The sequence below is a fragment of the Fistularia commersonii genome, chromosome 16 (assembly GCF_037954325.1).
Source record: "Fistularia commersonii isolate RoL2024-O1a breed Wild chromosome 16, RoL_Fcom_v1.0, whole genome shotgun sequence".
Taxonomy (NCBI): domain Eukaryota; kingdom Metazoa; phylum Chordata; class Actinopteri; order Syngnathiformes; family Fistulariidae; genus Fistularia; species Fistularia commersonii.
In genome coordinates this window covers 4,144,586-4,163,742 of record NC_141299.1, presented here as the reverse complement: position 1 = coordinate 4,163,742, position 19,157 = coordinate 4,144,586, and the positions used below count along the sequence as shown (strand labels likewise).

At 41.2% G+C, this 19,157-nt stretch overlaps 1 protein-coding gene across 3 annotated transcripts in view; it reads left to right on the top strand.

The window, feature by feature from the left end:
• nhsa (Nance-Horan syndrome a (congenital cataracts and dental anomalies)) overlaps positions 1–19,157 on the top strand; it is a 59,491-nt gene that overhangs the window by 27,792 nt on the left and 12,542 nt on the right. For 2 of the 3 annotated variants that reach the window (XM_086161210.1, XM_086161209.1), the window contains exon 2: positions 18,264–18,416. In XM_086161210.1, coding sequence (XP_086017336.1) covers positions 18,264–18,416 — 153 coding nt within the window. Of the gene's footprint in view, positions 1–15,047; positions 15,356–18,263; positions 18,417–19,157 lie in introns of those variants that run through there. The other variant, XM_086161211.1, reaches the window with a different exon arrangement.

The window sequence follows — 19,157 nt, the reverse complement described above, 5'->3', positions numbered from 1 at the left end:
GTTATCCTCATGCCCTTGAGGGACAGGCAATGCTCCTGGGAGCGTCCTCCGGGTCTCAGTTCATGTGAAGGCATGCTCTAGGAGCGAGGGCCCGGAGTAATACCTATATATGGTAAAACCCTCAGATCGAGAGAGAGCGGCTGATCAGCAGATAAAAGAAAAATGAAACATAAACACCAAACTGAACCTACCTTTGATGCTCTCCCTCGCAGATCCTCTACCGCTTGCTACCAAAGACTGGCCAGCCTCCAGAATGGCTGTTAAACTTTCCAGTACCCTAAGGTCCTATTTTCCTTTTCGCTTTATGGGTACACACCAGCATGGTATCAAACACATTTGCTGATACTTTATGGTCAGCTGGTTCTTTTTCTACTCAGAACAAGATCAGTGCTGTAATGATTTAGTCTACTTTACCGTGTCTTGAGTAAATGGTACTATTCTGCAAAAAGCAGCTGCCTAGTGACAAAAAGGTAGAGGATAGAATGGAGAAAAGCTAACGACACAAAAGGCCAGAAACCAACACCAAAGCTGAAGTCTGTCTGTAAACACGTAGTATGAAGTGCAGGAGGCAGGTCTTGCTCCTCTGTAACACTCCTTCTTGTTTTCCTTTCGCCTCTTCCCTTCAGGGATCGCTTCAGCGAATCAACCTTTTCCATCTAACCCTATTTTCTGTATCCTCCACTCTTACACCAGCTAACTTAATAGCCTCTCTCACTACATCCATAAATCTTCTCTTTGGTCTTCCTTTAGACCTCCTGCCTGGCAACTCCAATTCCGAACATCCGTCTACCAATATTTTCACTATCCTTCCTCTGTACATGACCCAACCATCACAGTTTGGCTTCTCTGACCTTCTCTCCAAAACATCGAACATGTGCTGTTCCTCTGATGGATCATTCGAATTCTTCCACGCCGCACCCATTACTGATTTAAAACTGGAAGTGTGACCGTGCTATAATGTGATATGAATGTCACAGATGGGAATCATTTACCAGCCTCAACACTTTAATATAATACATCCACCATATTCCCTTTGACTTCATGCATTTCTTTGCTTGTCCAATCAAGTGGAACCAGCAATCAAATGATCAGGCTTGTATTTTTATTCATGGTATGATCTCAGAAAATAATTACTTCGTCAGCTTCGGTGAAAACAAGGCAACGCTGGATCTGCCTGCATCCAAGCAATGCAATAAAGCTCTATTAATGCAAGCTTTGGGGCGAGACATGCTGCTTTTAGCCATAGTTCACATTCACATTTATGTTAACTGAAATGCAATGCCAACTCTCAAAAGAGTGAGAATCTCAAAGCACACCAAGTAGATGGACAATTTTTACTGTTGCAGATCAGAGCAGAGGTTATCTCATAGTGGAGATGTGTACAGATTCCAAGCTGCTGGCAAAGACAAAACATCCAAGTTACATGGAAAGGCACGAAGAGAAAGCAAAAGCAAATACCACACACAAGCGTGACGTCCAGCTTCCACTTAATGTGAAGAGGGAATCAGACAGCACTGGAGGGGAGCCTGGCTTGATAAACCACAGGTGTGATGCCTTGATGAGAACCAGGTGGGACAGCAGCGAAAATGAGCCCAGAAAGTCAACCCCATGAGGAGGCACAAAACACACACACACACTCACACACACACACACACACACACGCACTGGACTTCACACACATGCATATGCATACATGCATGCAGACTAGCAAGTAGACAGATGATAGGGAGACCTCAGGAAAGATGAGGGGAAATGACCACAGAACCACTGTTCTGATCATCCAAAGATATTAAACCAACAGTCCAAAAAAATCAATGTAGTTAACTAAAATGTTTAAATAAGGATCATTAAACATCTAATTTAAACTTCAAATAAACACATTTACATATTGTTCCCACAAAAAGTTTGTTCTGCAAAAATACAATGATGTTTATAAGGTCTTAATAAGATTTATATTTTGACGCTATGAGAAATTCATATCAATGAATAGAATGGTTACATATCACGGGTGAAATCAAAAAAGAAATGGTGCAGCTCTGGACCCACCACAGCACATAAACTTTCCACACAGACAGCACAGACAGACAGACTTTCCAGACACACACACACACACACACACACACACACACACACACACTCACACAGACACACACAAACATGCATGCAGTTGTGTCATGTTTTATATTAAATGCAAGATGACTCAACAATGTGCAATAATCTGACATGTTTAGTTTTAATCTTTGAGGTTGATTTGGCATCACAGTTTTCACATTCTGAAATACAAGATTTTTTAAAGTATTCTCTTAGGAATGAGGGAACTTATCACCAAGATCCTTGGATTTTCCATTCTCCTCTGCATATTCCATGGACTGAAAACAACATCGGCAGAAGTATATGAAACTAGGCATCAACCAAATCTAGATTGATTTTTGTTTTAGTCATTTATTGATTTAAAAAAAAATCTACATTAAATGGATTACATATTGTTACATAATGTTAACACCTCATAGTGAGAAAATAGAGATAATAATGGAAATGATGAGAATTCCATCATCCATCCATTTGTATTTGGTTTCTTGAAAATATTGTTTTGTGAATTTATTTGTCAAAATTGATAAACAGATTTGATATAAAACATTATGCGAAGTCTGAGCGCATAATTTGTTTCTCAGTGAAACGCAGGAGTATTGGTTTGAACGATTTGGATCGAATCACAATCCCTTTTCGGAAAATTCCCCCCATCAGAATTGTTTTTCCACATTGTGACTTTAATTTAAACACCTCTCAAGGAAACTGTACTAAAATAAATGGACCAGAAAGGACTATCAGGGACGGTGGTCAATCAATGAGCTGGCATTGCAAGATTTAATGGAGCAAAACCCGGTCAGTTCTGAACTAGGAGCAGGAAACACAGATGAATGAAACACTACCCTGATGGGAATTAACCGCCTTGGGAAACAGTATATGTTCTTGCTTAAAGTACAATGCAGCTGCTCAGATAGGGTTCACTGCTTTGGATGTATTTGAATCTTAGGCTTCTTATGGACTCGTGATATTTATGCTGGTTGTGTAGCGATAATGCCAGGGGCCATGTTAAGAAGAGCCAGTTGTTTCTGGAGGGATTCAGTTACTGTGTGACAGAGCAGACTGTCAATGTCACAATCAGTTTCAAGAGGTCGAGAGGAACCAAAGATGCTTCCTTAGCAGTTTTTAGACATTTGTAATTGAAGTCGAGCTGCGGTTGTATGCTGGCTTCCTGCCTGATATGACTTTTTAGATTTGATGACAGTCAAGTATGTGACATATATGGCTGTGCACCCTCTTCTGATATGCATGAGCAGTATTAACCACAGCAGTCATTCATATAACTCCTCAATGGCAGCCATTTATATTTCAATCAGCTTTTAATTTCCATGTGTACTGTTCCAACAGCCATCAATCAGGGGCACTCAAATAGTATTTATGTTTTTAAAGACATACAGTAGTTTCATTGTTTTGTGTGATTATATCTGGCCAAATATATCTGGCTGAAGAGTCAGAGGCAAACAAATTATGCTGAGAGTAATTTTCAGTTCAAACAAGTCTCATCACTGAAATGTTTGCATATAAACATCAGTTAAATCACCCTCAAATATGGGTTATTAATATTGGAAAGAGAAGTCTGGTGATCATCAAATCCAGACTGATCCATCTAGTAGGTATTATTGTGCTATTGTACTCCGATTATGGACACAAAGGTGGACATTGTTCACTTGAATTTCTTCACTTGAGAGTGAAGAAATTCAAGTCCAGTTGCCACAACAAGAAGATTTTGACAAGAATTCACCATGACCCGGATGACCGAGAACCTCCACAGGCACGTTGTATAAGATAAAACTTTTATTTTAATGTCTGTATGTTAAGTCCAATCATTCGCCTGCTTCTGGATCATATCTGTGTTTAATCAACAGTGGGATGTTGAAGTACAGGGGATTATGTGAAAGCTCACTAACACATATACACACGCCGACACACACACATACACACAAAGCTGGACACACCCTCACTAGCCGCTATATGTTACACCAATTGTTTGTTCAGCTGCTGAGGGGATCCTCCTCATCTCTTTGTGAAGGAGTGGGGAAGTTAAATTCCAAAGTTTTACAGAAACGTCTTTGGGGTTTGGGCACCGATGGCAACAGCATGCAGCGCACAGATGTTGTACTTTCAGGCCTCATTTTCACATTGGGGTTAGAACCTTAGGAGCTACACAGAGTAGATTTAAGGGCTCGAGTGTTTTTATGACTTGGCTGCAACTCCCACAGGTGCTTAAGGGGAAAGAGTCTAACTTGCTTATTATGATCAAGGCCATACCTCTCGGAAAATTACCTTTCTTTGTGTTTTGTGAAACAGCAAATATTGAAGTGTTTCAACTGTGAGACTCCAGGATTAGTGATAAGAGCCCATCCACACTCAGTCTTACTATCTTTACGCACATTCTGCTTCACAGCCTAAATTTTGGTCGTAGTACAGCCTGGCTGCTGGAAAATGTAATTGTATAGCGCTCAGTATTTGCGCTGAGTTTGCAGAGCTGCAAGTAGATACGACCTGCGTTGAAACGAAGTTTAACACTTGTTCTCGAACTGATGATTGCAGGATTTGTAAAGGCAATGTTAGCCTCTGTGTGACTCCCACTCTGATGTGTTTCTGACCACAGTCTGTTGAGAAAAGCCATCTGGTGGAATTTGGACATTAGAAACAGCTTTACTGGATGAAGATAGGTTTTTCCTTTTACCACCTCTGCTGTGCGCTGGTGGTCTAGTAGATGTAACCGCCCTCAGAGGAGAACACACACCTAAAACTGTTCTGGAAGTGGCATTTTGTCTTGCGTCCATTTGCGTAAAAATCACGAGAGACGTCTTACAAATAGAGACGTGGGCTTTTTTTTCAAGACGGATGATTGTATCTTCTGAGTACTATTCAATAAATGAGTGTGCTATAGGCATCCTCAAACAATCTGCCTCTGAGTTGGATGATTGATGTGTGTGTGTGTGTGTGTGTGTGTGTGTGTGTATCAGGTGAGCTTCTTAGAGGTTAAATATTGTGTGTGTTTGTTAGGCAAAAGTTGCTAAGTTAAAGTCTTGTTGCCTGTTTGTGAATGCTGGCTTTGGCAAGTGATTTGTTTTCATGTGTCAGTTTGACATAAGGATCGATCTTGGGTTGTTCTCGTCCACACCAATCCTTTGTGTTTTTCTTTTATTGACTCTTAAAGACCAGCATGCAAACACTGCATTTCATTTCCACCTGCTTGTCCTCGTGTTAATCATTTTTACCACCAACTCTGGCATTTGTGTTGTGGCATGTAGCCGGAGGCCAGGATAAAACCATGTTGAGTTCTGGATTTGTGCATAGATGAGGCTGTTGTGCAAGGACTGGTGAAATATGATTTACTTATTTCATATTAGTCATTTTCACTCAGTTTGAACCACAGTACGAAAGCAGGAATGCAATGCTGCTATTATTTTTGTAGCTGTTGTTTCATCAGTTTCTTGAGATTGAAAATTGTTTCTGTCTTTCTTGTTTGCTTTCTGCATGTACTTCGTTCCAGTCAAAGAAAAGCAGTAAGCAAAAGTGTTAGTGTCATTTTGGGGCATTTCTGTTTGTTTGTTTCCTTTTTCTAGAGCCAAAATGTATGATTTTTAAACTTTGTGTTATGTCCCTTCATTGTCCCTGCTTTATGATCCACTTAGCTACAGATTCCTTCTTGTGGCAGAGGACAAAAGAATGACCTAAATTCTTGACTTGGGTAAAACTGAAACCACATACTCAACAGAGTGTGTCATTGGTGGCGCGCCTCTGGCTACAATTACCAGTTTTCCAAAAGCACCCATACTGTTGAGGCAAAAGACACAAAATAAACTGAGACACCCTCACCCCCTCGCCTCCCACCACTGTCCCCACCAAAATAGGCTGTGAGGAAAATGGCAATATTTTAATTCAAATATGCGATCAATACACCAAATCTAGAAACATAGAGGCTCTTCGGTTACAGATTGGATGCAGGCGGTAATATTTGCTCTTACAGCTCGACAGCGAGTGTAACTTTGAACCAAACTAACCAGCAAGTACCGTGATTCCAATGCTCATTGGCAGCTAGTCTTAAGGGCTGCCATTCGTGGAGCACTTACAGCTTAAAGCCCTACAGCGACAGCTCGCTATTCAAGAACCAAGCCTCCTTTCTCCCTTGCCTTTCCTGAGAACCGTGTCTTTATCTTCCTGAAAGAGCTCCTGCGGGAGGGAGCGGCAGTCAGCTCGAGATGGCCAGCACGTGAGCTGCCTCCCGTCAAAGAGAAATGCACATCTAAATGTGCTGGAGAACGACCCTTCGTCCAGAGACCCATGCAAGCTGAAAAAATACAGCACTGTGCTCAATTAGTCGAGCTGTTTTTTTTTTTTTTTTTTTTAATGTAATCTTCCGCAATAATAACCAAATAATGTGTTTCCTTTCTTTCTTTTTCATGGCTTCATCGACTTCCTGATGATCTCTGCTGATGACCTGTAGGTAAGTATCAGTTACCACACTCAGTCATATCTGCAAATTTGTAAAATGCTGATTTTTTTTTTTCTTCAATGTTTTTTTTCACTTCTGGTTATTAAGTTTCCTGCTCAAACACACATCTGCAGAGAATACATGGTTCACTGCAGGGCTACTCATGCCTTTCTTTCCACAGCTTAGGAATAATGGGGAGTGAATGCACATTTCTCCACGCTTATATAGCTTTTTCTATGGTGTTAATGCAATATACTGACAATAGCGGACTCCTTATTTTGCTGCCGCCAGTCAACATGAGGCATCACATCCCTGGCGCTCCTAGTGATCCCAATGCACACTGGGATATTCACCGACATCCACTGCACAGTCAGCGCAGTAAAATGTTTTAGCTCTGTATTTCTGCATTGTGGGGTCACAGAGAGGCCAACAACAGGAATGTATACACGAGCCCAACTGATATCTTAGGCTGTATATTTTATTTGCAATAAATATTCTGACCCTATAGTATAGCAGCCTATATATTGGATATTGGCTAATGGATCTATATATACAACCGTAACAGGTCAATATTTCACAAGAAAAGGTAGCGGTTTATCATCAACCTTGTTGTCTTTTGGAGTTAATAATGTCAGATGATCACATTTTCACAGTGAGATAATTTATAGCAAAAAGTGAGAAAGACATTACTAACTGCACCATCTTGCGTTCGTACTGTTTTTTTTTAAATCTCGTTCTCTTTTTGACATTTTAACTCCGAACATCCAGTGCGTCGGGTTCTCGTCAAATCCCAGACAGGAGGCTGACGTCAGACGTACCCCACAGCGAAGCAAATGCTAGTCATGAGAGTTTATGTAAAAATGAACACATTTTAAAGAATAGCATCATTTCCTTCTTTCCTGCCGTAGGATACTTATTGCAAAATGATTTCATTTAAGACAAATAAGGCCAACGCAAAACACCTCCCAAGATTCTTGTGGTGTACATGAGGCAGCGTGGATGTGGTGGTGGAAGCCATGAGGATTAGTCTGGCCCGATCTGGTTCCCACTGCCGGGTTTGTTCCCTGCACATCCAACCCTCCTGCCAGCTATTAGTTTGAACTAGTCAGGCCTCCAGATTTTTCCCATCAGGCGAAGATATGTGAGGGATGGCCAGAGTGTAAATGCCACTCCCACATGATGACTTTCCCACACACACAAGCAGGTCCCTCGCCTACAAATCTGACCTCGGACATGTAAGTGATAGAGATGTTTCCATTACAATCATCCAAGCTTAATTTTACCCTTGTTCTCTCTCTCCAAAACCACACCAGTCTCCACGCCTGAATCCTGGCTCGACTTTCTTTCGCCCGTTGCGTTTTTCTCCGGTCACAGTCCGTCTGCTCTGCTTATTGTTAGCAGAGGCTCATGCCAGTAAACTGGTGAAACCGGAGTCTGAGGCTCTTGGTGTTTACACAGGAAGCTGTGTGTGATTAAGCTGCTCAGACACTTATATAACAGTCTACATATTCATACCTTTTACCAGGTTACTCAGCCATTAACTCACTGTGAGGGGTTTTTCCTCTCTTCACCATGACAGACACATTTGTACACATGTTCACTAGTACATCAATAGGTACAATGTTTCCATAACCCCAGCAGCTTTGTCTGTGACCTGTGAGAGTGCCATGTAGACCTGTACCCTCTGACCCCTCGGCCTGTCGCACACTGATTTACAACTTGATGAATGCTCGCAACACTTTGCCTTCCTCTTTTGTTGAAAGATTGTTTTTATTTGAAGGCTGTGACGGAAAATACCCTTTAGCCTTTCTGTCCCCCGTCACAATATGTGCAGCCCCGAGTGTTGTCGAGTTCTGTCAGCGTGGCTGTTAACTGATGACTCTGTCTGGTTCTCTTGCGTGAGTTGAGTTGCTTGTCTTTTTTTTTGCGTCATTTGTTCATTTGTTTACAGTATGTGTGTGTGTGTGTGTGTGTGTGTGCGTGCATGTGCTTGAATATGTATGCGGTTGAGAGCATGCGAGCACTTTCATGTACAGCTGTAAATCGTAAGTTGAAGCGAAACTTAGCGTTGTTATTACCGAGATGGTTGCGGTTATTATGAAATCATGGGAGAACTGATTAGACAAATGAACAACATAATTAAGTTATTGGGAAACACTGATGAAGCTTATTTGAAATTTATTCCTGCTTCATGTGACAAAATATTCACAGTTCTTGGTCACTATGTTTTTTTCTTTTTCATTTACTCTTTTTATCCTGTGCATTTACATACGTTTAGATATGTATGTCTGATAGAAATGCAAAAAGTTTCAACATTACATAAACTCATGTACAATAGAGAGAAACACAAGGTAGTGAAACATGTGGTTTTGATTATTAAAAAAAAGGAGGTGAATGATTAGATTTTTCAGTTTCTTTTATTGTTTGTCTTGGCGCTTGTGGAGACCCAAGTTCACTGCTGCACCGCTGATCCCGCTCCGTTGTAGAGAAAACACTTTTGTTTCGCCTTCGTAAATATAGCTATATTTCTCTAAGCACTTTGGACTTGTGTTGACAGAGTGAACCATGCGGAGGCTGCTCACATTACCCTCTTCCTGTTGCAAATTCCAGGTTCTTTATCATCCCTGTGATTAACTCTGCTCTTATTCCTGTTAAAGTAAGGAAAAGTTGTTTTTTTAATTCTCAGTCCAAAATGTTTTGCCTTTCTTTATACCCCTGTAAGATAGGACACAGACTGAACAAACTTAGCAGGTCAGAGGGCACGCGTTTTCATCGGTGAGATCATGGTTCCAGGTGTAGCCGTAGGAGTTGGACTCCTAAAGAGCTTTTTCACGAGGGGCTGACCCAGACACACCCTTTCCTCATGTTCTGAGGCTGAGCACGACTGTGTGGAAACACTTCAAAGATCCGGCAAGAGCAAGGAATCAAGCCAAGCTCGGTGGGAGAGCCATTACGGCCCAATAGGAGTCAGCTGTGACCTCAAAGACCATTAAATGATGTGATATGAGAGGGTGTGCTGCCACCTCCCAGGAGCCTCTGTAGCCAATCAGGAGGACAGAGCTGTAAAATGAACTCCATGCTGATTTAAGAGGCAAAGGAAATTAATGTGTTTAAAGAAATGTTTTATAGCATTTATGTTCTGGTTTGTTTATGTAGAAATATTTCACCCTCGCAAAATACTTGACAACTTTCATCCCCTCCCACCGCCCCCACCCCCATTTTTTGGAATTGGGTAGAACTATTCTCCGCACGTAACTGGAGAATCCATTTGTAATTTACGATAAAATGAAAGGAGCCATTAGGAAAACTCAGGATTTCTGAAGGCAGAACAGAGGGCACGAGGAGTGCAAGTGACCAATCGGCTAGTGTTTACTGATGCGAGTTGACCTCCCCGGCTGTGGGCAGACCTCAAAATGAGGTGTCTGGAGGTCAAGAGGCAAAAGGTGGCTGAATGCAGGTCCTGACCTAGCTGAGTATGCATTTAAAGACACTGAAAAAAATCCTCAAACTGCCTCCATCAGGTGGCTGTCATTGTCAGGACAGGGCTTTTCTTTTCGCTGCTCAGCGTGTGTTAGTTGAAAAGCAGTTGATCCTGGTCAACAAGGTGTGTATTTTGGACAGCGCAGCCAAGACACAAGCAGAATCAGAACAAAGAGGATTTGAATGCTTGTCATGTTTCTCAGAATTTAATCGGGATAGATGTGCTTACGGTCCGTTTTGTCATCTTCTTTATGAGTCAAAGTTCAAATCGTGTTTTGATGGCTTGAAACAAGGAAATTCAGAGGGAAAAAAAGCGCCGTTATTCTTGCTTCGGCTGTGATTAAAACTTGAAATGTAGCATAATTTGACAATCTTGTCTGTTTTTGCTCATGACCCCAAAACTTAGGCATACTGTTCATGTTTATTTTGTGTACTATGTAAACCAGGTGGAGTTGAATGCCAGGTATGAGTCTCAAATTTTATAGCACAAGACCATCAAATAAAGATTGATTTCTTAGAATTTAATAGGTGATATTGTGCTGATTTTTTGTTACATGTCAATAAATTCTTTTCACGATTTCTCTTTTCAGTGAATAACAAACTAGTAAAAGAAAATCCATAAAATGAATGAACAGTTGAAAAAACAATGTCTTGACATTAAAGCATTTGTACAAATTCTGGCTAAAACAGTCTGCATTTAATAATTTTTTGAAATTTTATCTGATTTCTATCTATTCTATTTCTATATTACGCAATCCGATGAGCCAAACCTTTGCTCATTCTTTCTTCAGTCTTATTCTATCCACGTAAATATATCGTCCTTAAGTCAGAATCATATTGTGTATGAAAGTGGATGCCACATGGTGTGCTGCACCACAACACACACACACACTCATAAACAGGACAAGCTGTAAGTTTTTAAAATTCAAATCTGTCTGTGAAAAAAAAAAAATTGCACATCATTTGTTATCTTTTTTTCCCCTTAAACTCCAAAATCGTAAAGAGAAATCGTCTCCTGGCAACTTGCCGAAAATGCAATTTGTGCCACTCCTGACGTTTCGAAATGGAAATGCACCGCGGCCTCGCCATCGGACTTAGGTGGTTACGTGGTGCAGCTGAGAAAACAGTCGTACGCCATCTCTAGTCTCTTGATCTGTCAGGAAATGTCCCCTGTGCACGGGCATGGACTGACATACTGTACAAAATAAGTATTAGCCACAGTGGTTTATGTACCGTTTGAAACAGATCAGCAAAGGGAAACGTTAGAGGCTGTAACAGACCTTCGAGGGGGCGTATTATAGACGGAAGCTTCAAGTTTCAAGAAATGAGAAGAGTCGGTTTTTCAATACAGTTGTGTATTGTTACTATTGTGACGTTTGTATGGAGGTCGAGGTGTCGAAGGATGTTACATTCCTAATTGAATATCCTATATCTACATTATCAGCTCTACACCAAGGTTGGTCAGATATTTATGTTTGGTAGGTGTGATGTAAATAATTGGTTTGTTCAATCACAACCAATTGAGTTCAATGCAGAGAGCTTCTATCACTGATATTCTAGTTTGTCAAGTTGAGTTTAAACGATGAACGAAAAGCCAGCCAAAGTATCCATACGCTGCAACAATGAAATACATTATTTCTGCTTTTAAGTCCCATGTTGGCTACAGCTTGATTTTATTAGGCTAATGTCCAATATCTTCAAAAGTTAAAGTGACTCATATAATAAACCAAATGAAGACCAGGTCCCGCTGGTTGTTGTAGACTGTCAACCAGTATCACATGTTGGGGTATTGTTTTCTTCAAATGTTGCTCTGTAAGACTGTATATTCCATAAAACACATAAAATTCAATTTTACCCCTGAATACTGGTGGTCGGCCAAAAAATTCAAAGCCGAAATCCCGATCTGTTATCATTTTATTATACCAATGTTATCATTTCGGTGCTGACAGATGATGGAATTCCCCCTTTCAATTTTACTACACAATCAGATGGTCAGTTGGCCAAAATTTTTACTTCTCAAGAAGTGCATGTATTAAATCTCATGTTTTCATGTGTGGGCTTGTGGCACTGCCAGGATGCACTGATGTCATGTCCTCCAAAAGTCAAAAAGAACAATCGTACACACCTGCATATTCGTCTCGCAGGGGTGATGTTATATCCTCACCTAACACTTAAATTTAAATGACGTGTCGACCGAATCCATCATCGTCAGTTTCTTGTCTCGGCCTGCTAATTAAATGCTGAAGGACAGTAAAGCGCTTCAGGAAACGAAGCAGTACCTTAATTGCACCTTGGCTGCTTTTTGCTACAACGTGTACGTGCACCTGAGAGCAGCACCTGCTGGCAACAATGGCTCATTTAGCACCCCTGAAAGCTTCCTGTTTCCCAGCATCATATTGCAAGCAGAGGTCATGAGGGTCCACCTGCTATCCGACATCAAAGTTTCTGGGAAGGTGAGGATGAGGCCCTTTCACTAGGCGTGGTGGAAAAAAAAACACAGGGAAGACAGGAAAGGGAGTTGGAGTTTCTTTGAATCTCAGCAGGGAATGGACTCTACTTGTGCTGACATGCAAGTTTGGGAGTTCGTCCCTTCAGTAAAATCTCAGGCATCCTCAAGACTCAGCAATGCAGGACATCCAGTGCCGAGAGGGGTCTCTCAGTAAAAAAAAAAAAAAAAATCCAATACCAAGAGGGGTTTCTCAGTAAAAAAAATACAAACAAACTATATGACATTGTGTCCCATCTCTGTATGCATTGCCTTGTGTTCCTGTCACCAAGAGATGCTTGTAAAATACGTGTAACTGTTTCTGGGAGCAATGTGTTTCTGCGTTGCTAAGTTTAATTTGTGTGAACCTGTTTTTTTCTTTCTCTGGCAATCCAACCAGAAGGTGAGAAATATCAAGGACACTGTAGAGGTTGTCCCCTGTCAGATTTAGCTCCTAAAGCCTTTCAGAAACAACATAATTAAAAGTTGTGAATAAGATTAGACATGTGTTATTATTTAGTACGTGGTTTGGGCTTCAAAATGGTTTAAAACTATTCCGTGTTTATTTTTATTCCACATTCCCAGGGTGGTCTCAGTTTTTAAATATGGAAAAAGACATCAAGCAAAAGCTTTAGAACTATTTTGTTGTCAATCGGCCGAAAAAAAGACTCAATTAAACCGAATGCATGAAATAGTTGATGCCAGTGTTTTTTTTTCTGTGACAAAGCAGTGATTTTCTGTGACTTTTTTTACAAATCATCACATGTATCAGTGACCGCTTGTGACCTGATTTCCGTTTCTCTTTTTATGCAAATAAACAACTAAAACAACAAAATTATCTCCATTTGCAAAAGGTAACTATATCTTTAAGCATTGTGTTAGAAGGCAACTGTTTGCGTTTGTACGAGCTGATATACAATATCCATATCATTTTGATGGTTTAATGCATCCATTCATTTGCAAATTTACAATAGGGACATTTCAATTCTGTTTAGGAAAATAACATTTATCTGGGGAAGAATTGCAGAGGGAGAAACAGTTATCCGAGCCGAATCTATTGTTATTAAAAAAAAAAGAAAAAAAAGGGAATTCAGGTTTTCACTTCATTTTACTTTTAAAGAAGCTGTTTGGATGAATAGAAACTGAAACTAGCCACCTGCTCTCTGTGAATGTTAAAAGAAGGTGTGGGAGTAATTATATGGACCGCGTCTGTGCCTTCACAATTGATTCGTCAATTTTTTTGCCTTTTAAATCTTACCTTGTTTACATTCTTGTTGACAGCCTCGCTGTCGTCTATTTAATGGACTATTACAGCGAGCAGTCAACCACCAGAGTGTGAAATAATTGGCGGCGCTAAATGCCCGCATGTGTGTCCTGTGCATAAACAGAACACAACCAGGAAGTGACTATTGAAAGAAGGCTCTTGGTTTCATTTCAACCAAGGCCTTTCTGTTTGGGGCCTTGCATGTTCTACCTGTGGTTGCTTAAGGTTTTTCCCAACTTCTTTGATTTCCCCTCACAGTTACAACAAAAAGCACAACCAATGGCTGTTTGTTTGTCTATATGTTGCTATCTGAGGCCCTGTGATCAACCCTGTGATTGCCTAGAGTTACCTGGGATTGGCTCCACCAGAACAGAGAGCCTGTGTGTTAGACAGGCAGAAAAGACAATGAATGAATGTTATTTCATGCGCAATCGATTGACAACCACTAACATTTCAAAAAGTAGCCGTCGTCTTTGTATACAGGCTTTCCTAAGTAGCTTTCCAGCAGGGGGTGGACTTCAACTGCATCTCCATATGGAATTTAAGCAATTCCTTGCCCCACCTGCTCTAGTGGGTCAACAGCATCAGCTGGGAGGATGTGGGTTCTGAGCGGATTAGCGTGGCTATTGCTATTATTCTGTGTCTGCTGGTATCAGGACTCCTCTCTTTGTGTTTCGCTAATCAGACCTTGGAGGGGTCTTTCCCCGGCAGCTGATTGCAAGAAAGGCGGCAGCATATTGATAGATGGAACTTTTCATTGGCATGATTTTTGAAACGCGCACAGACGTCTAAGAAATTGACCACAGTCTTCTTTTTCTCTATTATTTCTTTGTCAGTGCAGGTGAGTCGTACTCATTCATGCATTGGCTCTTTGGCATTGCTGTTTCGTGTTTGTTGTTTTTTTTTCTATTTAAATTTTGAATCAGGCACAATAACTTATGTACAAATTAGATCTTCGCCCAAATATGCACCCGATCTACTGTCACGCCCATTCCAACGCACCTTACTTGTACTCTCCCTTGTAAGTGAAGCAGTGATTGTTGTCCTCGCGGTCTGGATTAATTCTCCTACTCCCCTTGTAGCAGACCATAAACAGATTAGTGGCCCAAGTCAGGGCCTGGCTTCATCATCTGTACGAGGCATGCCGGGTGAGGCTGGGGTGGGGAACGGGGACATGGGGGGAGGAGTGTGACCAGATGTTCCAATGTAGCTTTAGGTCAGTGTGTGAGCAGAGCCTGGGGGACGTCACTGCAGAGACACGCAGGATGCAAATACACCAGGAAGGAGATCCAGTTGACGCTATTGAGATCCAGAGCGATTCGGCTCACTGATTTTAAGCGAACGGCTTTATCATGGCTCTCAGATGCTGTCTTGCGCTCAAATCCCAAGGTACTGTATCATTTACCGGGGCTTAAATTGAGCTGCATGTACCTTCTTTTTTATTTGCTTGTGTGAATTGCCTCCAACTCAAACGGTGATGCGCCTTCCCTTTGTCCGAGCGTTGTCACAAGATGCAAGAGAACACGAAGCGAAATCGCCCGTCTACCCAGATTGTGTTCGCTTGCATGTTTTGCCTCCTTAGCGCAATCTGTCTTATGTAAGTATGAGCTCAACGCAAGTAAAGGAATCCCACATGTCTTCATCTGTCTGGATAAGTTAAAAAGTCACCGTAGAGTTCTTACCTAAGCGTGACCTAATGAATGACATTTGTGCCCCGTGTTTTCCCAGGCTGCAGACAAATTGTAGGTGTGTGAAGGTGTGAGAGAAGTCGCGAGGAGGTTTGTCTTGGCTCCTGTCTGGGCCGACGAGGACTAAATTATAAGGCAGGGACTGTCTGAGGATGCAGGATTCTCTTCCTCCTCCTCCTGGCCTGCAGGGCTGCAAGAGAGTGGTTGCAGGGTGATGAGGAAGAGGATTAGATTTCACAGTGGAAATAACTTTTTCTTAAAGAAAAGTGAGGAAAGACATTTCAGAATTGGTTGTCTTTGATTTTTTTTTTTTTTCTTTAAAGTTTTTGTTTTTCTCTCACCCAGGACCACGTGGCTTATTTGGCAAAGACACATCTTAGAGTGATTATACAGCAAAGACTGTGAGAGAAAGGGAAATCCACCATGAGATGTGTGTTCCTCATCAGCAGCACCAGCTGACCACCACTCATTAAAGGGGTTCCCCATATGGAACTGGCTTCTTTTCTCTGAAACCTTTTCACGCACCAATACTTCGTTGTATGTTGTCAGGCGCCGACATTTTTGGTAAGCAAAGCGAATAACAAGGGGAGGTGAAAACAGGGAAAGTTGAATGGAGTCGATCTGTGTCCTAGTTGCCGCTACTGTTGTTGTCGTTGTTGTTGTTTTCAAATGGGGCTTTGCTTTGCAGGAGCCGTTGAGGGCGCCGACAGGCGGGCTAAGAGTTCATAGCTCAGCAGGGAGGCATGGAAAGGGAAGGCTGACAACACATCTTGTTTGTTCGCTTACATCTCAGGGCAAAAATTTCACTTTTTTTCTTGCGGCGCTGTCATTTGGCACTTCATTTTCAATTAGAAAAAGATGTTCGGTAGATTACGGGGAGCACAGCTACACATGAAATGGATAATGGACTTAATATTAACAGGTCTGAGCCAAACAAATGTCCAAATATCGGGAGCAAAATCTATGGCTGCTTTCTCCGATGGGGTTACGCCGGATCAATTGGTTTGAATCTCTATCAATCTTCCAATGGGAATCTTGTCTGGATTATTTACCATACTTCATAAGCATGCGACATATACAATTGTTTGGGTTGATATGGGAATTGGGAAAAATACGTAATTATACTTATGCATTTATTTGATACAGTTTGATTAACGGAGCTCTGAAAGTAATGTTTCATTCAGTAACATGTTGTCTTTTCCACTAAGGAATGTTGCTCTCTTCCACAAAGACACAGTGGGAACAAATTAAACATTTTTGGCATCCCATCATCCACCTCCATCAAAAGTTAAAATCGGAAAATATCTACCGGATGCCCAGCGTTAATCATCTTGCTGAAATTTAAAAAAAAATAAAAAATTGTTGGAATGATTAGTGCTTCTTTTGAGGAGCTGTGGTTCACAAAGAAACACAAAAATCCATTTATTTATGCTGTAGGGCTGATTTTCAGTCTTCTGTTAATTTTGCCTTCTCTAGCTGCACAGCAATAGTGTCTTTGTTTGTTTATTTGGGCTGGAATTAAGTCATTTGGAGGAAATATAGGCTTCAATTACAAAAGTTTGATTACATCATCATCATCATCATCATTGCAGTTCAATTGCAGGAAAGGTTAGTGAATTGTACAATCGAAGTTTTATGCTGATATTCTCATGAAACTCATTGAGACACAGCAGATTGTGAGGAATATCTGGCTTTTTCTTAATATTTACATACGGAATCACATTTGTGATTCTAAATCTACTCTTTGCTTGGACTTAAAGCGACGGCAGCTGAACGGTGGACACAGAGAGTTGCTGTAAAGTCAGCTACGTCACGTCAGAAGGATTTCACATGTCTCGAGTGTTAATGGACCTTGGCTTTCTATGAAAATCATTTGTGTTTGTTTTGTTTTTTTTCTTCGTAAACACAGACAAATATGTTCCTTCCACAAGGATCTGTCGAAGTTGAAGCTAAGGTCCAGAGCCCCCGACCTCCGGTGGCCCTGAGCAGCAGATGAATCACGTTTTTTTTTTTTTTTTTGCTTTTCTTTTTTGCCTGAAACAGTAAAATTGGCTCCTGGCTGGCCCGCAAAATAAACCTCGACCTCCCTCCGCCAAAACTGCTTCCAACAGACATGGAGGTCAGGCCGAGTGTGTTTCAGTAAAACTGCCAAGTCAGGGATGAGTGCAGAAATGCAAGCCAGGTAGTAGACTGATGGATGGAAATTCTCCCTGGATTCTCTCACAGTGATGTTCAGGCCATCGATTGTTGTTGTTTAATTTTATGCAGCGGGATCCATGTGCTGTCTGAGAGCTCAACGGCTTCTCCTATGTAACTTGAGGAGACAAAATGAACCCAGCTTCTGGTCAGTGTTTAGAGGATGAGAGTCACAGTGTCAGGTTGCGTTGATGCCTATTGTGTATCTGCAGGTAATAGCATTGCATTGGTAAACAGGTCATTGTTCTGTTGTTAACATTAGAACGGATTATCCCACTTTCTTTTCAGAGACTTTGCCTCTTAATGTGAGGCTGGTATTTAATCTCCAGATCAGATCTCAAAATATTTGTCAATCCTCAACTGCTCTCATTTCCATGCAGTTCATTGACTGTGTCATTGCTGGCATCTGTACCACCGCAAAGAACAATGGCGGCACCTTATTTATTCCAAATGATGTCATAAACTTTATGGGGTAACTATGTCTGTGGAGGTTCTCAGTCATCCAAGTCATGGTTAATTCGTTTTCTCGTTGCCCTTTCATATTATCATCACAAGCTATTGTTTCTTCTAGTTTTGTGTAAATGTCCAAGACATGCCTGACCGGAGTATTCCTTTTAACAGCCGTGTCAAACCTGGATGTGGAGAGTAAACTGACAGCACATTTCCAAGCTCCCTGGCACCAGCAGAGGAACGTCTTCCGGCCCTCAACGCGACCAGCATGCATAGAAGATCTCCACAGGCAAGCCAACGTCAGTCTGTGGTCCCTGCACCAAGGTGAGGCTCACACCTTCTCCCACTTTTATACTTTACATGTCCTTCAACAAGTTGTCTTAAGACAAATGTGTTGAAGACTTGCAAGGTTTCTGAAAACCCGTCACGCTTGTGTGAGTCTGCCCCCTCGTGGAAAAGGTCTATAACCGCACGATGAAAGGGTCAAGAAGTTTAGATTCGAACGAGCGAGTCAAAGATAAATGTGTTTACTGCATTTGTGGCTGCAGGAGCTGCATTTAGTTTGAAAATTACAGTGACATTATAGTGGAGAATGGCGGAGCAAAATATCATCAGCAGAACTAAATAAGGCTTCCTTTCATTTGTTATTTCCATCAAACGGTTTTCGCTATGCTTTTGATGAAACGCATCCAATTTCCAGTCTTTTCAAAATTCACATTGTAAGGATACAAGAACTTCTATAGAAAAAAAATATTTATGATAGGCTTTCCTCTGATTGTAATAGTATTTTTGTTTTTTAACTGCTTAACTTTACTTAAAGGGATTCTGGGTAGGTCGTCAGATTTGCATTAAGAGGATGCTGGTGAGTCGAGCCTTAGTTTTAATTTAACTTGGAGTTCCACTGGCACAAGACAGATGTTTGATCCATTCCATTTTAGATGAAATTCATTTCCAAGCGCATATGTGCTTATCATTTGTAAATTACACCACATTGCATGATGCAGGGTATTTGTATTAGTAGTTTTATATTTGATTATGTCCATCTCTTTTGCCTCTTATCCTTAA